The 20293-nt window shown below is 39.2% G+C and overlaps 1 protein-coding gene across 3 annotated transcripts in view; it reads right to left on the bottom strand.

Moving 5' to 3' along the window:
• The window catches only part of LPCAT2 (lysophosphatidylcholine acyltransferase 2), a 64296-nt gene extending 45154 nt beyond the window's left edge, over positions 1–19142 (bottom strand). Inside the window, exons 1-8 of one of the 3 annotated variants that reach the window (XM_022555067.2) lie at positions 18924–19138; positions 10817–10956; positions 9319–9536; positions 7896–8008; positions 5925–5985; positions 4780–4838; positions 3472–3506; positions 175–229 (exon numbers count right to left, since the gene is read on the bottom strand). In XM_022555067.2, the coding sequence (XP_022410775.1) occupies positions 175–229; positions 3472–3506; positions 4780–4838; positions 5925–5985; positions 7896–8008; positions 9319–9536; positions 10817–10956; positions 18924–19094 (852 nt within the window). In that variant the 5' untranslated portion in view covers positions 19095–19138. Of the gene's footprint in view, positions 1–174; positions 230–3471; positions 3507–4779; positions 4839–5924; positions 5986–7895; positions 8009–9318; positions 9537–10816; positions 10957–18923 lie in introns of all 3 variants that reach the window. The other 2 variants (XM_022555066.3, XM_022555068.3) reach the window with 2 other exon arrangements.
• Positions 19143–20293: the final 1151 nt, after the last annotated feature.

Below are 20293 nucleotides of genomic sequence, written 5' to 3'. Positions count from 1 at the left end.
GGCTAGGGTTGACAGACTGGGTTTAGGCACACAATTTGCAAAAGACCAGGGCTTATTTTCAAGGTGGCGGATTTAACTTCCAATCTTTCTACATCTGGTCTCTCTAGACTAAAAATTCACAATGAAAGGAAAGGCCAAATCTTAGGCTCCAAGGCTACATTTTGAACCACTTACCTCAACTTCCACCTTTGTGAAGGGCTGGCAGCAAGTGAGCACACAAAGTTGAATGCTGAAGAGAAAAAAAGAGAAGGCCATCTTTATGTGGTAATACAAGTACCATCTAATATTACTGAACAATCTTTTCTTTACATACAAGCAACCCCATGTCACTCTTTGTATGTATTCTGCATTTATAAATGCCACACTGTAGCTATAACACTTCTTGGGTTTAGAGAACTATTCTTGATATTCAAAAGTTAAATTGCTGAATGCAATACCAAATATGTATTTGTGGGTCAGAGCCGCAGCTCAGCAGACTAAACCCCAAATTTGAAGTCTTCTTGACAGCTAAGATTCATAGGCCTAGAGAAACTAGCCATGGTCACATTTTAAGGTACATTAATATGTTTATAGAAAAACTGCTGAGTAAAACATTACTAAATTCTTTTCTAATATTAAAAAAAACAAAAAACCAGTGGGCCTTTCCTTAAAAGCAGAAACTTTATCATCATTGTCCCAGTTATTAATAAATGTTTTAGCTATGGGGAAATTTTCTGAAAAGTTTCAGATTTCATTGTAAAGCTAGACGAAGGCTTTCTTTTTTTTTTTTTTTTTTTTTTTTTTTGCGGTATGCGGGCCTCTCACTGCCGTGGCCTCTCCTGCACGTGGGATTCTCCTGGACCAGGGCACGAACCCATGTCCCCTGCATTGGCAGGCAGACTCCCAACCACTGCACCAACAGGGAAGCCCAACAAAGGCTTTCTTTAAAGTGGTTATAATCAATCCTCTCAAAGATAATTTTTGAAATGGTTCCTACTTGCAGCTTTCCAGCGTATATTTAGACTCTCTGGCTAAGATTTCTATGGGATTTTTATTTCGCCTCATGTAGACGGATGACCCAGAAGTCAGGCAGGGTAAATTAGACTACAAGTTTAAGAAAACAACCAACCAAGCTTTTTTTGCTACTAAGAAATTAAAATATGATTTACCTGTAAAAATTGCTTGAAGGGACTTACTTAAGACAAGGAATTTAGGAATTTAAACAAGGAATTTACTTAAAAGAAGGAATTTGGGAAACGGGTTTATTAATTCCATAATTAATTATAAATTGTTAATGTGTCAGTTCTCATATCTTCTGTTTGAAAGGGAAAGAATCTTTTACTATCAACTCCAAGCCACAAAGCCAATCCATATTAACTATCATTAAGTAAATTGTTCTTTAATGATTTAAATTGAGCTTTGGAATTCAATGACTTGAATACATATTTTGTTCTGAAAATTCTGAATGCTGTTAAAGAAAAAAAAAAACACACAAATGAAAGCACACACAAGATCTCTTTAAACTTCACTTGTCCACACTACAGACAAACCAAACAACACTTCTTAGACTGACATAAAACGGCTTTTCCAAGGCTTTCCCTTCTTGATGGTTAGTCCCTGAGTCTCCTCTCCCCTAGAACATCTGCTTTGGTGTAAAATCCCTTCCCTAGATCCTGAGTCAGAGTAGTACTTGGAGCCAGGACAACTGAGAAAACTGATTTAGAAGTAAGAGACACAGTGCTAAATATAACATGAAGACCAGAAGATAAAGGTGGAAACAAGAGGTTACCACACGTAAGTGTGATGTGGCACTTGGATAAAACAACGTTGTATCTTTAGAAGATTTTGTGTTTGTTTATAAATCCTAAGAAATCTTTAACTCTGAAAATACTTTTTTTCCTCTCTTTCTTTGCTGAATTCTATTTTTCCCCCTCTGTCACACGTTTCTCAGGTTAGAGCTTAGATTAACTCAACCACTCTATTTACCCCTGATCTCCCTTCCAGAAAAGCTTCCTATTTGACCTTCACATCCACCAGCCCAGCTGCAAAACCAAAAAAAGTCACAATGAACCCAAAGTCACTATCTCTATGAGGACTTAACTTGTAAAGGCCCCAAGGATGACACACCTCTGGAAATTTAAATATGTTATCCCCTCAATTTTCAGGCACTTCTTTTTCTAAAATGCTCTCATACTACTTGTTTCTCCTACTTTCCCCTTGTATAGAAGTTGAAAACCAGGAATTCGTAATTAGTAATGACAGGAAATACGTATTCTAGCCAAGGGAATAGACTGATTTCCTGTAGGGTTAAAGATAGCATAATGTGTAGATACCTTTTACAATTTATGTTCCTTATTTTTGGTGTTGTTTACTTAACTTCAACTACTAGGGACTGAAGTATAACAGGAACATAAATGTCTCAGGCATATCAATGTTTATTAACACATGTAATTGGCTATTTAAATGTATCATTTCAAAGCAACTTACATACACAAAAAAATGGAGAAAATAAGTATGTTTTAGTTAAAAAAATCTAATTTTCAGAAGTTGTTTGGATTGTCTACAATGTACTTGAAGGCAAATGATGATTTCTTTTAAATATTTCCAAGTGATTGTCACCTATCCATCAATAATTTGAGCTCTGTGTATAACAGTATCAAAAGGCATTACTTCATAAGTCCTGGGAAAGTCCTCAAATCCAAAATATAAACAGGCTGTCTTTTAAAAATTTTTTTAAGTTTGGGGAAGGTTTATTTTTTTTTTCTCTTCTGCCACCCAAAGCCAGCCAGGTTCCTTGAGGTGAAGATAGATGGGTGTCGACACTCCATGCAGGTAAAGGACCAAAGGAGGCACGTAAACAGGCAGGGGAGCCAAACAAAAGAACTTCTTGAGAGTAAGTAAGATTCTACATGTTCTGCTCTTTTTAAAAGGTCTATTTCACTTCGGCTAGCTTAACAGTGAAACTGTATTCTTCTCTTCAACATTTATAGAAACTGCTGATCCTTAGGCTCTTAAAATCCAAGAGTGGAAGTGAAAGCTTGGTTAGCTATTTCCTCAACTCAAATCAGACACATCACAACTATTTCAGGCCATATGACTAAAATGCTCTGGACTGTTTAAACGAATACAGTAAAATAAAGATGGAGACACCAGATAATGCTAAATTTGCAATGGGAATGAAATTACAAAATTTAAGCTAAGTAGGATTCAAATGAGATCACTGGAATGTTTCTTAAGAATTGGTAGATAAACACTTGAGACCCATTAGAACATGACAAACAACTAGAATTCTGCACATGGCAGACACTGGGGTTTAATGGGCAAGATAGTTATGCTCTCTACAGAAACTTCTCAGTTACAAGATTCAAGGATCTGATTAGAAATCTTTACTTCTACAAAAACAAGGCTTTTTTTTTTTTTAAAAAAAGAACAAATTCTTTTTCTTCACTCGAATAAAATTTATATAAACTAATAATAATATAAGCAACTTACAATTTATATCCTTGCCATGTCCATGTCACAGTATCCTAGAATAACAATAGTATTTAAACTGTTAGTTCAGAGAAAAAATACCAAATAAAACAAAAATTTTATTTTGATACTGAATATACTTTCTTTCTGAATTAAAAGCAATATGCTGAAAAGTAAGACAAGCATACTATTTTTGTTAAACAAGAGTGAACTGATCTATAAATTCTTGGATCACATATCTACATGGCAAAGATCTGTCTTCCATATGTAACCACCTATCTTTTTATGGAATTAAGTTGCTTTGAATTTTTAAAAAAACTTGTGCATGCTTAACTATTTTTCTCCTAATATGAACATATCTGGATAATTAACTGGCTTACAAAAACCAGAATACATCAGTTCTTAAAAAAAAAAGTTTATTTGGGGAAAAAAGACTACAGTAGTGAGGTAGTACACAGTGAAAGAATTTGAGTAAATGACAAATTCAAACCCACAGGTAGAAGTACACTGAGTAAAAATCTGATGAATTTTAATTTTTTAACTACAAGTGTCCAAGGTTGAGAAATAAGCCGCTGATAGAAAGTTGAATGGATTAAGAACTCAATCTTAAATGACACAGATGCTTAATAATTACATCCTGGCTCTTATGTAAATTCTCTAGTAAAGAAAGCTCCTCTCCAAAACAGAACATCCCTCCCCCTGCCAAAAAACCACTTTTTTTAGGAAAATGGTGATGCAGTCAATACCCAGAAAAAGACAAAGCTCCTCGCTGGAGCAGAAGAGTATTTCCTGAGCCCACATGGACTTTCTATAGGATGTTAGGTTCTTTTCAGATATTTCCTTACTTAAGCTACTTGCCAAGTGTCACACAGCTATGAAGTACTGAGCCCGTAATTAAACACCAAGCCTCTTCCAAATTTATCCTACTACTTCAATCCTTCTCCACCAGTAATGACCAGTGAATCAGGAGATTTCTCCTTCTAAGCTTAATGAAAACTACAAATTTATGAGAGTTTTCTGAAGTCCAGTCTAAGAGACCCTGAATCTGAGACTTAACCATACCATCACAGTGACTACAGGGTAGAAGCTAAGGAAATATCTTCCTATAGCTTAGTAATAGCAAAAGCAATATGTCAAATTGGTATCAACCAATATGTGCCTATCTTGCAAATTTTTAAAAACTAAATTGTAGCAAGGAGAATGAGTCTACCCATCTGCTCCCACCATTTATCTATTCATCTATTTTATTTATTCAAACAAAAGGGGTCCTAGAGAATTTGTGCTGTTTGGAATGTTGAGATTCTTCCCATAGTAAACTACGATGCTTACCAGCTTGTTTGGGTATCTGAGGAGAACTGGCTGCACTGGAACTCCTGGAATGAAGGCCCCTATAACCATATAGTGAAATTTTATAACATGCTCTTTATATGAACACAAACTTTACAGTGAATTTAAAAATTAATAATAAATGATGTAAATATGTTAAATGTTTTAAGAGTACATATAAACTATTGGCTAAATGTTGGTAAATCCCTAGTGTTAGCCAAAATGACAGATTTCTGAATTCAGAAATATGTAAGCAAAATATTAAATGTTAAGCCTAAGTCACTTAAAATATTACTTATATCTCCATTTGTTTTCATTTGCCAAATACCTATTATTCAACAGGATTAAAAAAAACAGTAATGATGAAACTAAGACAAAGAGAAAATAAAGAAAGAAAATCTAGTTGAAACCAAATGCTTGAACCCTAAACTATCATACTTGCTAGAATTGAGTTCTAACTTTGGCTCTGAGCATTCTAGCAGCCAATACAAAAACATTTTAAAGTATTAATAATTACTGTGAAATGACATATGAAATTACAAATTACTATAAAATTCACAACTTCATAATATATATATATATTTTTTGCGGTACGCGGGCCTCTCACTGTTGTGGCCTCTGCTGTTGCGGAGCACAGACTCTGGACCCGCAGGCTCCGCAGCATGTGGGATCTTCCCAGACCGGGGCACGAACCCGTGTCCCCTGCATTGGCAGGCGGACTCTCAACCACTGTGCCACCAGGGAAGCCTTCATAATATTTTAAAAAGGAGTGAACCTTAGAAGGAATTGAAGGTATTTTAATGATAATTGAAGTAGGTTTTCTAACTTGATGACATAGGACCCCAAGTGTCTGTGAGGGTTATCTTTGGAGGAAAAGAAAAATCTGCTAGTGGCTTCTGCTCAAACACACACACACACACACACACACACACACACACACACACTGGACATTCCAAGGAAGAAGGGGTTATGATACCAAAAGAGAAAGCAAAGGAGTGAGTTCTGTGGATCCACATCATTCAAAACATTTTATCAGAAAATAAGAAATGCTCCAAGCAAACTGACAAGTTATTTTGTATATTTATTATCAGATCATTGAGAAATCTTCCATACTACTTTGTCACAATACATAATTTAATTGATCTCACCTGGTTTAAAAGTAATCAAACAGGAACGATTAGTACAAGTACCTTCTGGGAAAACTAGTATCTTGGGAGAAAAGGAATAGATTTAATATTTCAGTCTAATTAATAGATTAGCTCTTTACTTGCTTTCTTAAGACTTTGCAAATAGTTGCCAATTTTTATAAAGCAAAAATAAAATAAAAGGCTAACACTTGATTCTAGTGAAAGCTAGAATCTGATTATTCGGTTTTGCTCTAAAAGAAGTGTAGTCTGACCATTAAGATAACTAGAAAATGAATTAAAGCTTTGAAGAGAGAATACACATAGTAAATATTTCTTAATGATGATGCTAATGATCTGAATAAACTTCGAAGAAGATGTAGACCCTGAATCATGGTCAAAGTGTGCATTTTAGGCAATATTAAATGCTTTCTTCTACTGCTGTACACCCTTAACCAAATCATTTCCTACTTCTTTGTTTCAGTTTTCCCATTAAATGATATTCCCTCTTACAACATGTAGCTTTGGGACGTACTGAGAAAAAAGGAGGAAATGCCTACAATATGCTTTATGCTTACTTCAATTCGTTGACATATGGAATACAATTTAATGTCCTTTTTTGAGGAGGTGTTTTTAGCTTTTAATATACTTCTTTATGTTTTCCACACAAAAGATATGCTGTACAGTTCCTCATTAACTGAACAGCATAGCAGCTTCATTTTTCTGAAGCTTTTAGAATTTAGCAATGAGTAAATTGCTAGGCACATAAAACAAAAAAGAAAATCCCTGCACTAGCAGTTAGTAATGGGTATTTTATAATAATTAGAGGAGGAAAACATTATTAAGCTAAATTGTCACAATAACAAGTTATTTTTAAAATAAAAATTGTGAATAGGTGCAGTTCCATCCTCCAATTAAAAAAAAAACACCAGGTTTCCTACCCCAATCGGATACAATATCAAATATGATTCATGGAGTGAATATTCTATATACTATGAACAATAAATTAATATAGAGTAAATCATAAAATCTCAAGAACTGGATGGGGCATTAAAAGTCATATAGCATCTCTAATGCTTGAATTCTTTTTACAATATCCCACCCAAGTTGTTGCTTAGCCAATGCCTGAACATTCCAGAAACAGATTCCAAATCAGACCATTCTAATTCTGGACAGAAAACTTGAGATGAGCAAAATGAACTGAAATCTACCTAATTGTTAACTTTCACCCACAAGTCCTAGATACATTCCTTGGAGCCAAGAGCAAAATCACACCCTTATTCCAAATGTCATTTCTTCCCAGTGACTTTTTAAATCATTCCTTACATGCCTTGGTTTCTAAAACCTCCTGGTTGGTCATATGCCTCTTGGTACTTTAACAACTACAAATCACCATGAGTGGCCAGATCACCTCAGGACCATGAGTTCTGCTAGAGATCACTTGTTTTCACCTGGGCAAAGATAGAGAGGTACTTATCAGAATCACCCATGAGGCTCCATTTATGCAATAAATGTTGCCCCTTCCACACCTTCAAAAAGCATTCCAGGGGAAGGAGGTGGTGGGATGGTAAAATGTGAAAAAGTTCTACAGGTGATTCTAATATGCCCCTGAACTAAAAAGACTGTCTAAATACACTTCAGATAAACTTAAGATTTTAATCATTTTCAAAATAAACCCACCACATTGTTGAGTATAACTGAGCTTCAGTATCTCATCTTTAAAAGGGTAAATAAATTCAGAGGTAGAGAATTACTTTTTATGACACAAAGTAAAAACCAGTTCAAAGAGTTTGGAGACTAAAAAAGAATGATACATTTAATTCCACAGAGTATCTCATGGGGAAGAGGACTTTTTAATCCTCACTCATTTATTCTGCTTCTAGACATCTAGCAGGTGTCCCCCAGTATTGGATCTGTGGATCCAAATGAGTATGTATACAAGTGTACAATAAATAAACTTTCAATATATTTAAATAAACATCTACTATGTTTTACCTGGGGCCATTCCCCTCCTGATGTGGCCCGCCTTATTATTTCATTTATTGTGTTTTTTCGAGAATCTGGATCTACACGGGACACCAACACTGGTTGCAGAGCCCGCAATATTCCTTTAAAACAAATGAAAAGTCACAACTAAGTCATTTTTGGGGCTAAAGCTACTATAGCAATGATACCAGATAAATCATAAAACAAATTGTATGGAAAATTAAAATGATAGCAAATCAAAGAGAACAACTTAAAAAAGCCCTCTAATTCAAAGTTTATTAGAACTTAGCTTCCAGTTTCAAAAGGATAGGTGGATATTTAGACCTAAAAATATTTCACTGATTTAACAGAAGTTAGCAGCAGGAATATGAAAAGAAGCAAATGCAGTTTTCTCCCTAAAAGACTTCTTCCTCAATTGACATTAAACGTTTGGAATATACTATAAGATTATCTTGTTTTATTTCAGGAATATCCTGCAAACCGATTATGTGAAGTCATAGTACACATGGGTAGGAGGCAATTATTATTTATCTTACTAAAATTTTCAGCGCAATAGTCTTTTAAGTAGGTAGCTTCCTAGCACATGCAAAATAAACCTCAATTTACCAAAAGACTATTGCTAAACAACTTTTGGGGAAAATGTCATATTACACAAAGCAGGGTGGTTACCTTAAGAAAAAAGAGAGAGAGAGAGAGAGAGTCTGTCTTTCTTAGATGAATGACAAAGCTGTAAGAACTACTATTATTTCTCCAGAGTACCAAGGCAACATCAGGCAGTTTTCACACGCACTTTCTCACCACTTGATGCTTGGCAATAACCTTGGGACAACTGGTAGCAGTTACTTGGAGACTAATCCCCTGGGGAGAGAGCAAAGCATCTGGTGGGAAAAACATTTCACTTGCTTCATTATTTTTTATGGCAGGAAGCATTAATTGTTCCACATCATAATTTTCAAAGAGTTACACATTTGTCCCTCATGGAGATCTGGACAATAATGAAGAAAACAGAGTTAGGAGAAAAGACTTAGTGCACTTATTTATCAGTCTAATACCCTAAAGAGAAATTCACTGAAATAGCATGTAACCAGTGCTTTCACAGATTCTTAGATTAAATTCTCTCTCCAAAAAATCTACCATGTTTGGTATTTAAAAACTGTTCTTTTTGGCATATTTAGGAGCAGAAAGAGGTGATGGTGCAGTGACAGAGTTTAGACTTAAAAAGAATGATAAGGGTACAGATAGGGAAGTCTTTAATCTTTTTTCATAAATTCATTCTTGTGATATAGTACCTCATTAAAGCAAGGAAATATGTTTGAAGTGTTTTATTATTTTAAAGTTTTTTAAAAGCCTACCAACGAACTATACATGATTTTCTAAATTGAAAGCATGAACATGAAAATATTTTATCTCTGTTATCTTATAAAGTACTTACTGCCAATCAGAGGCACCTGCACATTCTCATGTCGAGATACTATAGAAGGTAACCCAGCCACAACACAGGCAATTCCATCAAAGAATGTTGAATGAGGGGCAACAACAAAAATTGGTGCTTCCACAGGACTTGCAATCTTTCCTTTCACGGTAACTATAAATCCCATTGAAAAGAACATGGCATGGCCTAGAAACTTCAAGACTGGCTGAGTAATTTTCCTTTGGAAATAAATACAAAAAAGGACATAATTAGCTTTGCCAACCGCAGCTAACAGCAGGGTTTTACTCTAAAGCACAATGCAAAAACCAAGACAAGCTGGAGCACTTCATTTTAAAACGTGAGCTAAGAAGAATAGCTAACACTTCAGTGGAGCTCTTTCTGCCAGGCACTGTTCTAAGTAATTTATGCATATTAATTTCTTTAATCCTTAGCCCAATTTTATGAAATAGATAGCATTTATTATTATCCCCATTTTATAGACATGAAAACTGAGTCCCAGAGAAGTAATTTTCCCAAGGCCATGTGGCTAATAAGTGGCTCCTTTATTCTGTGACTATAAAGTAACAAGAATGAATCTTCAACATGCATCCACCACTGAGAAATCCAAATCAGTACTGTCCTTCAAAGGAGTCACCTTGGAAATCTATATTTGTGTAACAAGGATGCTGCTACCTCCCAAAACTTTTAGAACCGGTATGTGGAAATTGTCCTCGGAATTATTTTAGGAATAAAATTTTAAAAGTAAGCCTTATTACCTATATCATTATAGCCCTTAGACATCATCAAGAATCTTAAGAAGTAAATTTACCATCTCACTTCTCTGGAACAAAGAAATTTCAATTCCAGAAATAGAATTGTTTACTCTTTAAAAAGAATCTGTCATTAAAGATTAGTTAATTCATCAAATTGTGCCAGGAATTGTGTTGGACACACAAGACAAGTAAGATCCAGTCTCTGTCCTTGATAAACTCAGATGAGTAGAGAAACAAAAAAATAGCCCTGGAAGTACAAACACAAGACAGACATCTCAGTATGTGAATAAGCATTATAGCTTTGCATGAAAAATGTCTCCCATAAGACATCCAGTGGGAGCTTTAAAAAATGGGCTTCCTATAGAATTCTCTCAACATTCACATAATAATATAGTGAGGCGCTATTAAGCAACTAACTCCTGAGGATGTTTCTCTAACTTTAATTTCACGGTAAGGAGAAGTGAGACACAGAAAACCAAAGAACTTTTCCAGAGGGCACAGGGAAATGACCGATCTCTCCTTGCCCTGTAGTTTAGAGTTGAGATCTCTATTTATTTAAAGATAAAGAGCTAATCTCTTCACAGAATTTCTATACCTCCTATTTTTTATTTTTAGTGACACAGCCTGTAAAAACTATATTCCAAAATATCCTATATTCAGAGTCATAATTGTTGTTCACTGACTAAAATTTGACAAACTCTTCTTTATCTTGATTTTCCTAATATTTAGACATAGTTATTTCTTACCTCTTCCAACCAGTTATTGGGTGGGTCAGCTTTTCAGGACAGCATGTTGTTGAAATTGCAGCAAATGGCCACGCCAGTAATAAAATTAATGCAAGCAACAGGGCACGAATTGGAAGCAGGATAATTCCAAGAAAGAAAATCTGAAATCAAAGTTGATTAAAAAAACAGATGACGTTATTTTAATGCTGTAGTTATCAAACAGAAATACATAAGAGGAAAATCTTATGCTATTCATGCATTCACTCAAAGATGAATTGGGCATTACCCTATACCAGACAAAGATCTAAGCACAAAGAAAATAAGACATTGTATCTGACCTCACAAAGCCTACAAAGCAGCAAAAGAAACAGGGAAGAAAACCAAGTACTGCCTGATCTGTATATAAATGAATGTGAATAGGGGCTGCTGGGGGAACAAAGAAAAGGTTTGTTGGACTTAGTAGTCAGAGAAAGCTTCCTGGAGGAGTTGAAGCTGAAACGTCTTGCTTTAAGAAGCAAGCAGAAGCTGGCAAGGTAAGAGGGGGAAATAGTTTTTTGAGAGCTATAAGTAGGATGAATATTAGTAAAGGCATTAGAGTGTGAAGAAGTAAATGTATTATTTTATATACCTGCCAGTCCTTTATAACTAACAATAAGGAGATGGGGGAGGAAATACAAGAAATAATAAAAACTAAATAAGAATAAAAACTAAATAAATAAGAACAGCAAATAATACTGAGTGCTTACTATGTACCAGACACTCTAAGCACTTGGCATGTAGTAACTTATGAGTCTTACAACCTTAAGCTGTTTTACATACAAGAAAGGAGTGGCACAGAGGGAATTAAGTTAAACTGCTTAAGATCACACAGTGAGTGGCAGAACCAGGATTTGAAACCAATGTGGTTATAAAGCTCTTGCTCTTAATCCTATCCCATAATGTCTTTCAAGTGAAATAAACTATCCTTATACATCACAAATTGTCTTCTTTTTTTTTTAGCCAATTACACTACTCAAACAGTGCTGCCCTTCTTGTCTCTATTGGCCCATAATGTGAATCTGAGCATCATCAAATAATTTATGAGAAATGCCAAAAATATTGTAGTTATCAGATCTCGATCAAATTATATGTGTACATGTGTATGACTGAATTAAAAATTACATACAGGGCTTCCCTGGTGGCGCAGTGGTTGAGAGTCTGCCTGCTGATGCAGAGGACTCGGGTTCGTGCCCCAGTCCAGGAGGATCCCACATGCCCTGGAGCGGCTGGGCTCGTGAGCCATGGCCGCTGAGCCTGTGCGTCTGGAGCCTGTGCGTCCGGAGCCTGTGCTCCGCAACGGGAGACGCCGCAACAGTGAGAGGCCCGCGTACCACCAAAAAAAAAACAAACAAAACAAAACATACAAGGAAATATACAGACCTTAAATGTATAATCAATGAGTTTTGATAGATGTGTACTCTTGTAAACATCACCTCAATCAAGATACAGAACACATCTGCCACTCAGAAAGTTGCCTCATACCTCTTTCAGTCAATCCTTATCCTCTTAGGCAACGAATGCTGGATGTCTATCATCATATATTATTAGTTTTGCATGTTCTTGAGTGTCATATAAATGGAATCATACATTATGCATTCTTGTGTGTACTTCTTCCACTTAACATAATGTTTTTGAAATTCAACTATGTTGCTTTCGATGTCAGTAAGTCATTCTTTCTACTATATGACCATATGACAATCTGTCTATTCTCCTGTTGATGAACATTTGGGCTGTTTCCAGTTGTGGGCTATTATGAATACAGCCACTACAAACATTCTTCTACAAGCCTTTTTGGGAATAGTTGCTTTCGTTTCTCTTAGGTAAATACCTAGGAGTGGAATTGCTGGGTCATAGATGTAGTTTAACTTTATAAGAAACTGGCCAAACAATTTTCCAAAGTGGCTGTATCATTTTAAAGTGTTACTGGTAGTGAATGAGAATTTCAGTTACTGTACATCCTTGCTGACATTTGGTGTTTGTAGTCTTTTATAAAAATCAATTTTACTAAGGCATAATTTACATAAAATAAAATGCACCTATTTTAAGTATGAGATTTTCAAATGCATAACCCTATGCAGACACCACTATAATCAAGATATAGATCATTTCCATCACCCAGAAAAGTTCCCTTGTGCCTCTTTGGGGTTTTTTTTTGTTTTTTTTTTTGTGGTACGCGGGCCTCTCACTGTTGTGGCCTCTTCTGTTGTGGAGCACAGGCTCCGGACGCGCAGGATCAGCAGCCATGGCTCACGGGCCTAGCCGCTCCACAGCATGTGGGATCTTCCCAGACCAGAGCATGAACCCGTGTCCCCTGCATCGGCAGGTGGACTCTCAACCACTGCGCCACCAGGGAAGCCCCCCTTGTGCCTCTTTGCAGTCAATATATCCTCAGTGTATAGCAACCACTGACAGTCAGTCTTTCTTTCACTATAGTTTTTGCCTGTTCTATATTTTCATATAAATGAAACCACACAGTATGTACTCTTTTATGTCTGGCTTCTTTCACTTCATATTTTTGAGATTCAACCATGTTGTCATATGTATCAGTAGTATAGTCTTTTTAATTGCAGAGTAATATTCCACTGTATGAATATATCACATTTAATCTATCCATTAATCTGTTCAGGGACATTTAGCCTATTATAAGTTTTTAGCTATTATGAGTAAACATTAATGTTTGAGTCTCTATGTGGACATACATTTTCATTTGAGTCTCTATGTGGACATACATTTTCATTTCAATTGTTGGGCCAGGATATGCCAAACTGTTTTCCAAAGTAGTTGTATCATTTTATATCTCCACCAACAAAGTATGAAATTTCCTGTTGCTTCACATCCTCATCAACATTCAGTGTTGTCAGTCTTTGTAGCCATTCTAGTGGGTGTAAAATGATATTTCACTATGGTTTTAATTCATATTTCCTTGATGAACAATGATGGTGAGCACATTTTTTCATGTGCTTATTGGTCATCCCTTAAACCTAACTGTCTGTTCGAGTCTTTGGCCCATTTTTATTGGGTAGTTAGTCCTTTTCTTATCAATTTGTAGGAGTTCTTTATATGTTCTGTTTACAAGCCCTTTTTCAATACATGTATTGAAAATATTTTCTCCCATTTCATGGCTCGCCTTTTCATTTTCTTTATTTTTTTTTAAATTTAATTTATTTATTTTTGTCTGTGTTGGGTCTTTGTTGCTGTGTATGGGCTTTCTCTAGTTGCGGTGTGCCGGGGCTTCTCTTCATTGTGGTACATGGGCTTCTCATTGTGGTGGCTTCTCTTTGTTGCGGAGCATGGGCTCTAGGTGCGCAGGCTTCAGTAGTTGTGGCACACTGGCTCAGTAGTTGTGGCTCACGGGCTCTAGAGCACAGGCTCAGTAGTTGTGGCACACGGGCTTAGTTGCTCCACGGCATGTGGGATCTTCCCAGACCAGGGCTCAAACCCGTGTCTCCTGCATTGGCAGGCGGATTCTTAACCACTGAGCACCAGGGAAGTCCGCCTTTTCATTTTTTTAATGGTATCCTTTGATGAGAAGAATTTTAATTCTGATGAAGACTAATTTATCAATTTTTATTTTCTGTTTAGTTCTCTTCTGCATCCTTTCTAAGAAATCTTTACCTATCTCAAGATCATGAAGATATTTTATATTTTCTTCTTCTTCTAGAAGATATATGAGTTTTGCTTTTATGTTCAAGACTATGATCCATCTTAAATTACTTTCTGTGTAGTGTGCAGAAGGGATCAAGTTTCTTTTTCTTTTTCTTTCTTTTTTTTTTTTTTTGCCATACGCGGGCCTCTCACTGTTGCGGCTTCTCCCGTTGCGGAGCACAGGCTCCGGACGCGCAGGCTCAGCGGCCATGGCTCACGGGCCCAGCAGCTCCACGGCACGTGGGATCCTCCCGGACCGGGGCACGAACCTGCGTGCCCCGCATCGGCAGGCGGACCCCCAACCACTGCGCCACCAGGGAAGCCCGTCAAGTTTCATTTTTATCCATAGATTTATCTACTTGTTCCAGAACCAATTCCATCCCCCCTCCTTTTTTTTTTGGCTGTGCTGAGGCTTGCGGGATCTTAGTTCCCCAACCAGGGACTGAACCCTGGCCCCAGCAATGAAAGCGCCGAGTCCTAACCACTGGACCGCCAGGGAATTCCCCAGAACCAAGTTTTGAAAAGACTTGACATTCCCCGATAAATTCTCTTGGCCACTTTGTCAAAAATCAATTGAACATACATGTGGGCTCTCTATTCTGTTCAATTGATCTATTCATCTGTCCTTCTGTTGATACTACCCTACCCTCTTAATTGCTGTAGCTTTCTAGTAATTCTTGACATAAGGTAGTGTATGTCCTCCAACTTTTTCTTTTTCAAGCTTTTTTTGGGCTAATATAGATCCTTTGCATTTCCACATAAATTTCAGAATTAGTCAGTTTCCACACAAACAAAAAGCCTGTTGGGATTTTTGTTGAGATTTCAATGAAACTATAGATCAATTTGGGAGGAATTATCATCTTAATAATGTCGATTCTTCAAACTTATAAACATGGTATATCTCTTCATTTTATGTAAATCTTCATTAATTTCTCACAATGTTTTGTTGTTTTCATTGTAGTGGTCTTACATGCTTTTGGTTAATATATTCCTACGTATTTCAGGTCATTTTATTGCTATTATGAGATTATTTAATTTCATTTTGCAATTGTTTGCTGCTAGTATATACACAAAGTTGATTTAAAATTTTAATCTTTAAACATTATTAAGATGACAAAATCAATTCTGAGTAACTGTCGAATTAAAAGGATTACCCATTATATTGCCATTTGGTAATATGTCATCTCTGTAGGAAGGCCTTCTTTCAACACTCTATTGGGATTGTTTTCCTCTCTGGATTTACTTCATAGCACTTACTAAAACATGGAATTATATATTTCTATACTTGCTCGTTTAACTTTTTCAGTGAAATACAAGCTTTAAATAGGCAGGGTCCTTATTTCTCTTGTTCATTGCTATGTCTCCGGGGATTAACAGTGTGCCTGGCACATAGTAGGCATCCAACAAATATTTTTGGTATGGTAAATGACCCCACAATTACAACCACTCATTTTAATTCCATATTCTATTGAGAAAGTAGAAGCTAGGCTAATTTTTTATATGCCATTGTGTAGCAGACCCTTAAACGGTCAAAAAAGAGAAGGGGAGCAATAAAGCTAAGCCCTATAATGAGACACAAAAGTCACAACAGTCCTTAAGCAAGACGTTGATCATCATTTAGGATTAAATTTAGTCTGATTTAATCATATCAAATCATACTTAAATGCAAGTATATCAATCTTTTAAACTGGATAATACAGACAACATTGTTTTTCAATCATGTCTATTTAAATTTTCCTTTTACCCAGACTGTTCAAGCCATTGAAACTACCTTGGAATCTCTGGTCTACATGCATTTTTAATTTTGTTTTGTTTTGTTTTGTTTTGTTTTTTTGCGGTACGCGGGCCTCTCACTGTTGTGGCCTCTCCCGTTGCAGAGCACAGGCTCCGGATGCGCAGGCTCAGCGGCCATGGCTCACGGGCCCAGCTGCTCCGTGGCATGTGGGATCTTCCCGGACCGGGGCACGAACCTGTGTCCCCTGCATTGGCAGGCGGACTCTCAACCACTGCGCCACCAGGGAAGCCCGCATTTTAAATTTTTAAAAAAATATCGAGACTATATTCATTTCTATCCAATCCAAGTGGTAAATTTTAAGTGCAGTATACAATTGTAGATAACAAAGAGCATAACTATCAATATTAAGATCAGCAAACAATACCAGATTCTTTCACACATTATCTCACTTAAATTTTAATCCCTCTTCCATGTATTATTATTCCAATTTAATAGATGAGGAAAGTGAAGTTCAGAGAGGTTAAGTGACTTGGCCAAAGCTATACAACTAATAAATGGCAGGGCCTGAGCAGGTTTTCTGACTAAGACTAGTGATCTTTCCATCATCCTACAACTCTTGCAGGGTTATTTGAAAGTGCTCTCAAAATGGTTGCAGGCATGCTATTAAAAAATCCCCCAAAACTCAAAAAACTTAATAATTTACTCCAGGTACAATATAAATACTTATAAATATGCCACTTTGAGCCTCTCTCCAAAACATGAAGCCAAATAGACAGACATGACTTTCATTTAAGTATGACCGATTTGACTCAATCAGACCAAAAGGAACCTTGAATGTTAGTCAATGTATTTATTGTTTCAGAAGTTTTAAGATATAAAGGGAATATCTATCCATTTAAAGACATGAAGATCAAATTTTGAAACATTTAGTTCCTTTACAAAGAGGTATTACTACATCACTATCTTCCTCTTCCTCTCTCACATCTTTCTTCAACCAGACACCCACCTACCATTATTCTAACCACCACCCCATGCTGCTTAGCCAAAAAGTGCGTCTGCGTTTTTTCCTGAAGATATTCACTTAACCTGCTTCCATCGTGGAGAACAACAGTCTCAGGGCACACAAGTATGCCGTGCAAAAATTACACTATTTCAAATCCAAAGTAAATAAATGGGTGAGATGGACAGGAAAATATTAAAACCATTTTTTCCATGCAGAACACAAAGGACAAACGTAGCTTGCATAGTCTATCTTGTTCTCTGATCACTAACTTCACCAAACAGGAAGTCCAAAGAGCGAGTGTAAGTGCTAACGGTAAATGCAGCGTTTTACAAGAAAAAGGAAAGGACAGGGAACTTCCTTTTTGTATGTAGCTGTTTTTAAGAATGAAAGAAAGTCTGAGCTGCTTCTCATCCTTGAATGTAGAAGTGTTTGGGTGAAAACTGACTCAGGACCAAAAACTCTTGAATACCTTAAGCTGCCCCATATTATCCCTTTTCTTAGACTGTGATTTCCCGTCCTTGATGCCCCTGCTCAGCCAGAGCATCCCAGCCTTTCTTCTTGTTCTAATTCCAGACCTGGGTTCCCTGCCTTCTCCCTTACTCTTCCCATCCCAAACTGACTCCTCTCCTTCCCTGCGGCAAAGCGAAAACTTCCCCAAACCCACTCTCCTGTGCTACGATGACCTCCCACTAGACTTTCACACACTCAAGTCGAAGTTCTCCCACAGTCGTTCCCTCTTCTCAGCATGGAATATTTCCTCTGCCAACGGCCCGCCTGCTCAGCCTCCTCCTGTTTAGGACCTTCCTCCAAGGCCCACCTGTTCTTTGCGTCTTTTCTCACACACGCCCCCAGACCATCCTCCAAGGGCCCTCAATTCTCCCTCCCGCATCTCTGTCCCCTGCAGACTCATGGCCCCTTCAAAAGCCCTCTCCTCTCAGATCTACACCCCTGTCTTCCTCAGAGCCTTGCTTCCCAGACTCACGCCCTCCTCAGCCACTCCCCTCTGACAACAACCTCCCCTGACAGGCCCAAGCTCCCCTCAGACTGCCTCCTCTCTCAGACCCACGTCCCTCCCCTGAATCTGCGTCCCCTGTCAGACGTCCCTCTCCTGGACCTGCGTCCTCTGTCAGACGCTCCTCACCTGAATCTGCGTCCCCTGTCAGACGCCCCTCACCTGGATCTGCGTCCCCTGTCAGACGCCCCTCACCTGGATCTGCGTCCCCTGTCAGACGCCCCTCACCTGGATCTGCGTCCCCTGTCAGACGCCCCTCACCTGGATCTGCGTCCCCTGTCAGACGCCCCTCACCTGGATCTGCGTCCCCTGTCAGACGCCCCTCACCTGGATCTGCGTCCCCTGTCAGACGCCCCTCACCTGGATCTGCGTCCCCTGTCAGACGCCCCTCACCTGGATCTGCGTCCCCTGTCAGACGCCCCTCACCTGGATCTGCGTCCCCTGTCAGACGCCCCTCACCTGGATCTGCGTCCCCTGTCAGACGCCCCTCACCTGGATCTGCGTCCCCTGTCAGACGCCCCTCACCTGGATCTGCGTCCCCTGTCAGACGCCCCTCACCTGGATCTGCGTCCCCTGTCAGACGCCCCTCACCTGGATCTGCGTCCCCTGTCAGACGCCCCTCACCTGGATCTGCGTCCCCTGTCAGACGCCCCTCACCTGGATCTGCGTCCCCTGTCAGACCCTCGCCCCGCACCTGGATGCGCCTCGCCGCGCCCAGCCGTGTCTGCTGCACGAAGGGGTTGCGCACGGGCGGCGGGAAGAAGGACGCCTGGCGGGGCACTCTGGGCGGCCGCTGCCCCGCGTTCCCGACGCCCGCGCCGGGTCCCGAGGCCGCCACCGCCGCCGCCTCAGCGCACCGGTTCATGGCCGAGCCCGGCGCCTCACAGGAGCGAAGAGACCCAAGCGGCGCGTACGAGCTGCCGCTGCCGCCAAGGCTTGAGGAGGATCAGCTTAGGAGTCCGGGGTCTTTGCGCAGGCGCCAAAGTTACCTACCCGCCCTCCGGTCTCGCCCCGCCCCCTCCGGCTCTGAACACGCCCAGGCCCTGGCCCCACCCCCTGAGCACACCCCCACCCTTTTAGGTTGTCCGGCTCTTCCTCTTGGGGTTAATAGCTAAGCCTCCTTGGGGGTGAAGGACTTTCCTTCAGAGCCAGGCACCCCACAATGAGAGACAGTTTAGGCTGAGTTCTCTGCTTTAGGGTCAGGCGGACCTGGATTTCCTTTTGCTTTTTTTTTTAAAAGAAATTTATTTATTTATTTATTTTTGGGTGCGTTGAGTCTTCCTTGCTGCCCACGGGCTATCTTTAGTTGCGGCGAGCGGGGGCTGCTCATCGCGGTGGCTTCTCCCATTGCAGAGCACGGGCTCTAGGCGCGCAGGCTCAGTAGTTGCTCCGCGGCATAGTGGGATCTTCCTGGACCAGGGCTCGAACCCATGTTCCCTACATTGGCAGGTGGATTCTTGACCACTGCGCCACCAGGGAAGCCCCTCCTTTCGCTTTTACTGGCTCTTTGACGTTGGTCAAATCACTGTCTCCATGAGCCTCCGCTGCCCCCTTCGTAATCGGGGATAAATGGAACTCACGTAAACAACCTGAATCCAGCAATTCAAGTAGCAACCCCTGGGCTGTTCCTGTAAGAGGGTTAATTATCCAGGGTTAATTTGATTTCTGGTGTATGTTTTGGTTTTGCTTAAACCCGTTTGGGTGGGATATTTATGTTACCGCTAAGACTCCTGACTAATATAGAAATTGGTACCAGGAGTGGAATCTCTTTCAGTCAAAATATGGACTGACAATGGGGAGATAGTTCTCCAAAGGAAAATTGAAGCTGCAATTACTAGAAAATGACAAAACCACCACTGCCCTCTGCACTAGATGAGGAACCTGGCCTCAAAAAGGGAAGTGACTTGGGCTGTGGCTCCACTTCACCCTGAAGAAGTTCAAGGGCCTATCTGGACCTTTGTTGGTGGGGGTTAGGGGGAGGATTTTCCCAGGACCTGAGATCAGTTGGTCAAGCCCTGAGTGGCTGAGAGGCAGATGGAGATGGTGAATGATTTATCTTTACTG

This window comes from Delphinapterus leucas, chromosome 20 (assembly GCF_059928025.1).
Source record: "Delphinapterus leucas isolate spDelLeu-1000000601 "Yukka" chromosome 20, BTC_Dleu_Yukka2, whole genome shotgun sequence".
NCBI lineage: Eukaryota > Metazoa > Chordata > Mammalia > Artiodactyla > Monodontidae > Delphinapterus > Delphinapterus leucas.
Note: the sequence above shows the minus strand (reverse complement) of the source record. Positions and strands in the feature narration are given on the sequence as shown.